Source organism: Sinocyclocheilus grahami, unplaced genomic scaffold (assembly GCF_001515645.1).
Source record: "Sinocyclocheilus grahami isolate Dianchi unplaced genomic scaffold, SAMN03320097.WGS_v1.1 scaffold277.1, whole genome shotgun sequence".
Classification (NCBI taxonomy): Eukaryota; Metazoa; Chordata; class Actinopteri; order Cypriniformes; family Cyprinidae; genus Sinocyclocheilus; species Sinocyclocheilus grahami.
This window is the reverse complement of record NW_015505456.1, coordinates 1,319,027-1,329,427: the sequence shown is the minus strand read 5'-3', so window position 1 is coordinate 1,329,427 and position 10,401 is coordinate 1,319,027. Positions and strand designations below refer to the sequence as shown.

At 38.7% G+C, this 10,401-nt stretch overlaps 1 protein-coding gene across 5 annotated transcripts in view; it reads left to right on the top strand.

Annotated features, from left to right (window-relative positions):
* The first annotated feature begins 1,139 nt into the window (after positions 1 to 1,139).
* The window catches only part of LOC107600061 (endothelin-converting enzyme 2-like), a 75,662-nt gene continuing 66,400 nt past the window's right edge, over positions 1,140 to 10,401 (top strand). Inside the window, exons 1-3 of one of the 5 annotated variants that reach the window (XM_016291828.1) lie at positions 1,140 to 1,197; positions 1,583 to 1,672; positions 1,882 to 1,955. In XM_016291828.1, coding sequence (XP_016147314.1) covers positions 1,184 to 1,197; positions 1,583 to 1,672; positions 1,882 to 1,955 — 178 coding nt within the window. In that variant the 5' untranslated portion in view covers positions 1,140 to 1,183. Of the gene's footprint in view, positions 1,343 to 1,582; positions 1,673 to 1,881; positions 1,956 to 10,401 lie in introns of all 5 variants that reach the window. The other 4 variants (XM_016291829.1, XM_016291831.1, XM_016291833.1 and 1 more) reach the window with 4 other exon arrangements.

The following is a 10,401-nucleotide window of genomic DNA, read 5'->3' as shown; positions in this document are numbered from 1 at the left end:
GCTTTGAATTTCGCACAGCTCCCGCCAAAAAGGAAGTACGCCATGACTCCGCCCACTCACAAACGCCACGCCCAACTGATCAGCAGAAAATCCTGACCAGAAAAACTAATCCGGACTGAACGGTTTGAGCCGCGGCTTTGAATTTCGCACAGCTCCCGCCAAAGGAAGTACGCCATGACTCCGCCCACTCACAAACGCCACGCCCAACTGATCAGCAGCGAGCATAGACATAATACATTTATATGTCTATGGCAGAGAGCGCCAGGGGTTGGATTGAAACGTTCTAAATTAAAATGTAGTCAAGAGAACATGAAAATGCTACATTAAAAAACTATCAGATAGAGTAATGTGGTAAAAAGACAACGTAGCCCATGCAATTGTAACTATAATGTTGTAAAAAAGAAACAAAAAAAACAAAATATGTGTTGTACAAATTCTGAATTACAATAGAATTTACTGACACATTTAAGGATAAGTAAATGCCGTATTTTTATGGCAATTTTTTGTTATTAAAAAGTACTGAATTTACCACTCTCCGCCCCTAACCATCTCATTTAAATATTTTATTTTTATGGGTGTTGTTCTGAATAATATGCTGTTTAGTTCATAAAAGAGCTTTAATTGTTTTCTGTGTTTACTGTATTAAGTGTCATGTTTGCTACTCTGGCTACCCTTAATTTAACATTGACTTTATTTTAGCCTGGCACTGTCGTTTTAAAATATTTTTGGAACGTTGTATCAGCGTTTTGGCGAGCTTCTTGGGTTTTCACGAGTTTATTGTACAGGACCATCAGGATAACAATGACTGAAAACCAAACCGTTAATGGTGCAGATGAATTATTCAATACAGAAGACGGTCATGAAGCTTTAAAAGGCACATTATAGTCTTAATAGACAGGAAACCAAAGGATGATGTAGTTTGATTAAAACGGAGCTATTGATTGTGGTTGAAAGCCAACCTATAATCAAACTGGGCAAGTAACCATGACCATAGTAACAATAATCGTATGACGAGAATCATAATTGTGCAATATTATGATCAATATAAATATGTCTACATAAGACATATACTTGTGTACATAAACAATGTGAGGTTAATTTCCCAATGTCAAGCAAACAACCTCTTGCGTTTTATGAGACTTTTATTTTGACATCACGGCATTAAAGTCCCACTCTTGGCGTCATGATGACCACGAGGTTAGAATGCATGAAAAAAACTCATGTGGGTAGAACACCCACAGATCTGCTTTAAAATACCCTCTTGTAGTTTCCTCTATTCTTATTCGGTGTTTAAGATGCACATGTTATAATTCACAGTAAGACTGATTAAGACATTGACTTGGTAAGAGCCTCTAAATACCGATTTTAACTTGATAGTTTACTATGAGACCTGGTTGGTTCAAAGCGTTTAACCAGATTAGTGTTTCGTGTGATCAATCAACATTATGCAAAGCATTTACAGATCTGACCCAGACACAGTTGGGCTTGTCGTTGTGTTACAAACCATCACAACAGCAAGTGATGCTATGGCAGTAATGCATATTTTAATTACAAGCTAAGGACTTTCGTTTATGTTTTAAAGTAGGATGGAGTGTTTGCCGGACTCTAATGCCAGATATAAGGATGTGGATTACTGGAATGAACGGTACCGGACGGAGGACAGCTTCGAGTGGTTCGGGGACTTCACTAAATTTGACCATCTGCTCAAACAGCACGTGGGAACGGAAGAAAACATTTTGATGCTAGGTAAGTTAGACACTTACAACACAAAACCCGTTTTACAATTTGAAATGTGCAATACGAGTAATTATATATCGTTGTATTGTGTATTACGTATGGTCAGCAGGGGGCGCTACTGCACTCGGAGGACAGCTTCGAGTGGTTCGGGGACTTCACTAAATTTGACCATCTGCTCAAACAGCACGTGGGAACGGAAGAAAACATTTTGATGCTAGGTAAGTTAGACACTTACAACACAAAACCCGTTTTACAATTTGAAATGTGCAATACGAGTAATTATATATCGTTGTATTGTGTATATTACGTATGGTCAGCAGGGGGCGCTACTGCACTATTTTTGTGAAATTTTGATCTGCTTCAAAGGAATAGTTCACCCATAAATTCTTATAATTGACCCATCCTCAGGCCATCTAAGATGTAGATGACTTTTTAGGATTACAATGAATAGCAGTGAATGGGTGCCGTCAGAAAGAGTTCAAACAGCTGATAAAAACATCACAGGACTCCAGTGGACCGATAAACGTTGTGAAGCGAAAACTGCATGTTTGTAAGAAACAAATCCACCGTTTAAACCGATCGTAATAACACCTCCTCCAGTGAAAAAGTGCATCTACTGGTGTCCTCTGACATGTTTGTTTAGAACTGTATTGGACTGAAGTAGTGCATGATCTGTGCATATTTCTCTCCTGATTCAGACTAGATTTTTCCACTGGAGAAAGCAATATTATTGCTAGAGGTGTTTTAGCCAGAGGTTTTGTAAAAGCATGGAAGCCCAGGTTTCTCAAGAGCAACCTACAAAATATGAAGAACAATTCTCACGGAGAAGCGCATGATCCATAAATTATCTTCTATCATGAGGTTGGCGTAGACGAGGAACCTTGGTTTCTTTGTGCATTTTCAACATTCGTAGTTCCAACTTTGTTATTTTAAAGAGTGGACAAACATTGAGCTGATTTATTTGTGTTGAGCATTCATTCTGCAGGTCTGTAGCACATGATCTTTAGCTGGCTGCAGTGTTATAGTCAGACTCAAGGGGACAGCATTGGTCTGTTCACTCACAATAGGGCTGATGTATTCAGATGATGCTGTATTACAGATGAGTGTGGACCTCTGACATGCACTCCCAGCTCTAGATCTGTTCTTCAGTGCAATGACACAAGCTCCTGTCCCCCAAGAACAGGTTCAGCTATATCTCAGTCCAATTACCAATCAAACAGCCACCATTCACACACTTAAAGCAGCATAATAAAGGCACATTGGTTTAGGGTCTGGTGTGGGTCAGTGTTGAGCTTTATTTAATGCCGCATGGATCAATGAAGAGTATTCCGAGCCTAGTGTTTAAAGACAAGTGATTAACCTTGGAATTGTAATGTTGTGATTTAGTCCAATGTGGGCGGATTCTGGATAGTTGGATTTTGCAAAATACATAAAAACAGATTTTATTTGATCAGCTCAGTGAGGAAACACCCTTCTTTTCTCCTTCTCTGTTTCTCCCGTTCGTTCTCTCTCCCCACACAGACACCCTTTCTGCACCCACGTCATGTTTCCTCCGCAGTCCACCCTCACAAACACAACATCTTCGCTTTCTGTGACCTTTCTCAACCGGGGAACAGGGCGAGGAGTCCCTACGCACACCCTTCTTTCATGTGCTTCACTTGTGACAAGTAATAAATGTCTTTTCTTTATGTAAGGCTCCAGTCGTGACCCTTTTACCTCTGAATTGCTGCTGAATTGAATATTGTAAATCTCTGTTTATCATATGGTTATGAAATGTTTGTTCTTCATTCAGCTTTTTGTTTATATTTCAGTAAATTGCTGCTGAATTGTTTGGGATTGGGTTATGTTTTACACAGATTCTATGGTTATGAAATGTCTCTCTCCATCAAGCTCTTTCCCGGTCTTCGTTTTTATTTTTCCACGCTCAAGGATACTGCTACAGAAACATAAGTGTCCTCCCTTACCCATAGTGCAGTGGCTCAGGGCAGAATCCTGAACGGGCTGTTAAGGCTGCATGTGTCTCAAGTTTCTATGGTTGTGTAATGGTTTGTTGCATGAGGAGAAGTGTAATCCCTGCAGTTAACGTTAGCAGATTCTGTCAGATCCCATCATGCCTGTTTGTGAAATGTAGAATATGGACCATTAATTGAAACAAAGCTGCAAAAAACTGCTCATTTGGAAAATGGTCATGGTTATCATGGCACAATCACCACTATATTTGCATATCAATGTCTGTTCAGCAATTTGGCTTGCCCAGATGAACAATGCGTAAACTGTGCTATCATGTGAAGGTTATTTGAGCATAACAGGTCATTTACATAAAATGGTCTTAAAGGTACAGTAGCAAAACTTATTTCTATGGTTAGTGAGAGGATGGGCATTTTATTGTCATAAAAAAAAAAATCATGGCTATTTTTGGTGCCATAGAACTTCAAGGGATAGTTCACCCAAAAATGAAATTGTCATTAATTACTCACCCTCATGTTGTTTCAAACCCATAAGACCTCCGTTCATTTTCAGAACACAAATTAAGATATTTTTGATGGAATCTGAGAGCTCTCTGACCCTCCCATAGACAGCAAGGGTCCTTACACGATCAAGGCCCAGAAGCATAGCAAGGACATCGGTACAATAATCCATGTGACATCAGGGGTTCAACCGTAATTTAGGGCTGTGCAATTAATCGCATGCGATTGTCATGCGCATCTCGTCAGTAAAGCCGTGTAAATTCACTACACAGAGCCGTAGTTCACTGACAATTAGGCAATATCGCGTTCAGAATCACAGATGAATCGCATGCGATTAATAGCACAGCCCTACCGTAATTTTACAAAGCTACGAGAATACTTATTGTGCGCAAAAGAAAGAGGAAAAAAATGACTTTATTCAACAATTCGAATCCTCCGCGTCACCCTAGCGCCATTTTGGAGTCAGTTGCGCCACGAGGATACATTGTTTTCGTTCAAATCAAAGCATAAACAGCGTATCCACGTGGCGCAGCTGACACAAAACAGCATATGCAATTTACGTTCAGTGGATATTCTCAAAAATAGCACAGAGGATTGTTGAATAAAGTCGTTTTTTTTCTTTTCTTTTGTGCACAAAAAGTATTCTCGTAGCTTCGTAATATTACGGTTTAACCCCTGATGTCACATGGATTATTTTACCAATCTCCTTGCTACGTTTCTGGACCTTGATCGTGTAAAGGCTGATTTATACTTCTGCGTCGGACCTACGCCTACATCAGTAGTTGTCCGCAACAAACAATGTTGATCTGCCGTGGTACAAGTCCTTGTGCAGATTGAAAGAATAGCATCATCTCCTGTTCCGATGTTGTCTCCTTTTTGTAGTTTTAAATAATGATTTAATGATTTGATATTTATTTGCCGCCGTCACGGCTATAATGCTTCTCCGAGGAGCTGCTGCTTCTTCGGCTTTTGCCGTGGTTAACTGCGGGTTACACCAGCAACATGCCAGTGGACACTGCTGACTAGCGGTTTGCATGTGTACTGCACGTTGACGCAGACAATGACGCAGAAGTATAAATGAAAACTGACGCATAGCCTACGGCGTAGGTCCGACGCAGAAGTATAAATCAGCCTTTAGGCCCCTTGCTGTCTATGGGAGGGTCAGCAAGCTCTCAGTTTCCTTCCAAAATATCTTAATTTGTGTTCCGAAGATGAACGGAGGTCTTACGGGCTTGGAACGACATGAGGATGAGTAAATAATGACAGAATTTTCATTTTTGGGTGAACTATCCCTTTAATTCATGGCCTGATTAAACTGTATGCAAGGATAGACACTTTTGTATGTTAATGTGGTTATGAATTTCTGTTTGGCATTGTGGTTCAGTAATGTGACCCTACAGTTGAAGAGTTTGGGGTCAGTAAATGTTTCAAATATTTTTTTAAAAATTGCCTTACACTCACTGCATTGATCAAAAATACAGTAAACCGTAACATTGTGAAATATGATTGCAATTTAAGATAACTTTTAAAATATATTTTAAGATGTAACTTATTCCTGTGATGCAAAGTTGAATTTTCAGCAGCCATTACTGCAGTTTTAGTGTCACATGATTCTTAATCATTCTAATATGCTGATTGGAAGTCATTTCTTATTATAAGATTATTATATGAATATTTTTACAGGATCCAGCGACGTATGGGAAGTTCAAGAGAACAGCATTTATTTGTAATGGAAATCTTTTTCAACATTATAAATGTGATAAACAAACAAACAAAAAACTATTAATTTCTTTAATATCTTACTGACCCAAATTTTTTTGAACAGTAGTGTATTTGCAAGTGAAACAGGATATTCAGTGTGAAAGTTAAGGCTTATCAAATAATTGCATTGTGAGAATTAGACTTCACAGATAAAGATTGCAAGACAAATTTACCATAGTTACCCATTAATGTCTACCTATAGCATATCGTCCCACAAGTGATACACAATTACAAGAGATACAAGTGGAAACATTGTTATTTACTCAGCCTTATGTTGTTATAAAACCATATGCATTTTTTTCCAATGCAGAACAAAATAATTGTGATTTAAAAAAATATAAAATAAATAATAGAAGTAAATGGGGTCAAACACTGTTTTAGACTAAAACAGTTATTTAAAAAACTTTATTCAAAATATCATCTTCTCTGTTCTGCAGTAGAATGAAAGTCATACAAGTTTGGAACGACATAAGGGTGAGCAGATGATGACAGAAGATTATTTTTTGGATGAAATACCACTTCAAAATTGTTAGGCCCTTGAAGTTGATGTTGGTTTGTTTTTAGGAATGAGTCGAAACCATTTTCCGTTGAATTTGATAGTATGTTGTTGATGAACAGAGCATTCCTTTAATGTTGTATGTCCATGTGTATTAGTGTCTGTATTTCTATCATGTCTTCTCAAGTGTTTTTTCCACTCAAGTCAGTGGGCATTCATTAGAGTCATTGCTGTCAGAATGGAAAGAGCAAAGAGAGAGGCGAGAGGGTGGTCATTGAAGTCATACCAGCGTACCATCAACAGTGTCCCCCCATTCACACTCTCTCTCGGTTGCTATTGGCTTCACTGCTGTACCCCACTGCAGTGAACAAGCTAACAAAGAAAGAGAGAAGCATTCAAGTGCTCCTTGTTGTGCGTCAGAACAATCCCATTTCATCTTCAGTGAAGTCTTGAAGAGTTTGAGGCAATTGAGTTTTGAATGAACCGTCTTGAATAGAGAACTCATGATTCACTATCAGTTAGAATGAGTGTGAGTCAGCTCTCTCTTCAAACGGCGAGCATCGTCTCTCTTTTTCTCTCGCTCTCGGCATTCATTACCTCCCAGAGACACGTAACACGTTCTGAACCCGGACTGCGCTGTGATGAGAGCGAGCTCTGTGGCCCAGATCTGCTGCAGCTGTGTTAAACTGAATGAATGGGTGAAGGGATGAATGAAAGGACGGAGAGGATGAATGAACGGTGGGGGAAGGGAAGGCTGCGGTGTTATGCGGTATCTCCTTGGCACCGCCTAGCCTGTTTTGTTCTTTCTTCCTCTCCCCCTGCTTTCTGATTGGCTGAGAGGAGTCAATGCTGCTGGAAGGTACTGCAGTCATGTGGGGGTTACCCCCCTCCCCCCTCCCCATCACAACCTCTGCAGTTTATGAATGAAAGTTGGAAAAATTGAATGAAGAATTGGGTTGCATGCGAGCGGGTTGTGTGTGCTCAGCCAGTGTTGTGCTCAAGTGGGAAACCTGTCTTGCTTTGGTTTTTTGTAGGGATGCACCGATATGAAAATTTTGGCCGATACCGATAACCGAGAAAGGACGGAGAGGATGAATGAACGGTGGGGGAAGGGAAGGCTGCGGTGTTATGCGGTATCTCCTTGGCACCGCCTAGCCTGTTTTGTTCTTTCTTCCTCTCCCCCTGCTTTCTGATTGGCTGAGAGGAGTCAATGCTGCTGGAAGGTACTGCAGTCATGTGGGTGGGGGTTACCCCCCTCCCCATCACAACCTCTGCAGTTTATGAATGAAAGTTGGAAAAATTGAATGAAGAATTGGGTTGCATGCGAGCGGGTTGTGCTCAAGTGGGAAACCTGTCTTGCTTTGGTTTTTTGAATGCATTTCGTATGCATGCTATATATAAATAAGAATATAGTGCAATTTACTAAGTTTTTTTTTGGTAGTTAAATGAGTGTGCTATTGTATTATTGGGTAAAAAATATCGCTTTTTTTTGTGTTGGACCTTGTTTTTTGGTTATATTTAGCATTTGTACAGTTTAAGCATAGAGAATATAGTGGTCTAATTTTTGTAAATTTTTGTCTCTGACTGTTAAATGAGTGTGTGTTTGAGTGTTGGACCTTTGTTTTTGTTGTATATACATTATAAACAAGAATATAGTTTGTTTTCATGGTGAAAATATGCTTTCTGTGTAGTAAAACTACACAGAAATTTTACATTTTTTATAATTTTTTTCCCCAAAAAAATTTCACCATCCAGTTAGGCTCATCAACCATAACTCCTTCAAAAACAGCTAGAAACCTTGGAGTTGTGATTGATGATAAGTTGAATTTTTCAGACCACATTGCTAAAACTGCCCAGTCCTGCAGATTTGCTTTATACAACATTAGGAAGATCGGGCCCTTTCTTTCAGAACATGCAACACAACTCCTTGTTCAAGCTCTTGTTCTATCCAGGCTGGACTATTGCAATGCTCTCTTGGCAGGTCTTCCAGCCACTTCTATCAAACCTCTACAATTAATCCAAAATGCCGCTGCAAGATTAATCTTTAATGAGCCGAAAAGAACGCATGTCACACCTCTGTTCATCAATTTGCACTGGCTACCAGTAGCTGCTCGCATTAAATTCAAGGCATTAACGTTTGCCCACAAAACCACCTCTGGCTTTGCAACCCTTTACCTAAATTCATTACTTCAGAGTTACGTGCCCTCTAGAAGCTTGCGTTCTGCAAGTGAACGGCGTATTATTGTGCTATCTCAAAGAGGCACAAAATCACTTTCACTGACTTTTTCATTAACTGTTCCCTCCTGGTGAAATGACCTGCCCAACTCAACCCGAGCAGCTGAGTCCTTAACCATCTTTAAGAAACGACTAAAAACACATCTGTTCCACCTTTATTTGACCCTCTAACTCTAACACTTTCTATTCTATTTGAATTTTACTTTATATTTCTTCTTTTTTTATTTAAAAAACCAAACAAACACTAGCTTTCTATTTTTTCTATTCTAACTATTTGTGTTTCTTTGTGTGTGTGTGTGTGGCTATATGTGCGTGTATAATAAATAAATATATATAATATATTACACCTTGCTACGTGTACTGCGTTAGGCTAACCGATATTGGTCATTTGCACTTATATATTGTTGCTCTTTTGTTAGTTTTGACTGCTTTTATTGTCCTCATTTGTAAGTCGCTTTGGATAAAAGCGTCTGCTAAATGTAAATGTAAAACTGGTGTGTGCTATACATTCCTGCATATTTTGTGTTGGACCTTGTTTTATTTGGGTTATATTAGTATATTTTGTATGTTTACTATGTTTATGAATTTAATGTCTTTTATGCAGTGTGTTTCACTATGTTTTGTCATGTAAAACTGTGCATATGTGTTTTTATACTACTATTCAAAAGTTTGTGGTTGGTAAGATTTTTGAATGCAAGTCTCTTATGCAGGTTTATTTGATCAAAAATACAGTAAACAGTAATATTTAGAAATATTATTGCAAATAAAATTAACTTTTTTTTATTATCTAGCTACATTTTAAAATGTAATTTATTCCTGTGGTACAATTTTTGCATTACTCCAGTCCAGTGTCACATGCTGATATGCTACTTGGAAAGAAACATTTCTTAATATTATTATCAATTTTGAAAACAGTTGTTCTGCTTAATATTTATGCATATATACAGTATATTTTACTGTGATTAAGTGAATTTTACTGTATTTGTGTCTTTGATTTTGTGTACATAAATGTTTTTGTGGATTGGACACTGTCTGGTGTAGATTATATTCATGTATTTTGTATCTATACAGTAGTATGCATAAGCATAATCATCTAGAACGCACAAATGCATTATATGACCTTGTAGAAAATCTGCCTTTGTGTGTTGGACCTCTAACTGCGTTGCTTATTTGTTTGCAGATCAGGGAGAATTCCTGTTATTCTCTCTCTCTCTCTCTCACTCACTTTCTTTCTGACTCGTGTCTGGAATATTAACTGGGTTACCCGGGCAATGGGGCTCGGATGATAGATGGGCTCTCCTCCGATAAATGGGGCAGTGGATGCACATGAAAGAAAACTGTGTATGTGTGATTTATGAAAGGGTTGGAGTTAAACCCTGTACCTGATAACTACACACGCATGCACACTCATGTTCAATTCCCACATGGATCTGATCTGACTACACATATATTTTCTCTCTTGGGTTAATTTGTATTATCTAGCACATACAGAGTTTGTGCATCGTTGATCTGCTGAAACCTTTCATTTGCCCAGCACATAATCACACAGTGCTCACCTCAACCTATGAATCAGGCATTAGTCCTTCCCAAGTTCCCAGGCATCTCTGGATCTTTTTGCTGGATTTTCATAAACTCTCCGTTTAGAGAAGTTAGTCATTGGTGCAGACTTGAAATTGGCTTCAGAAGGAGGGATTCTGATCTTGG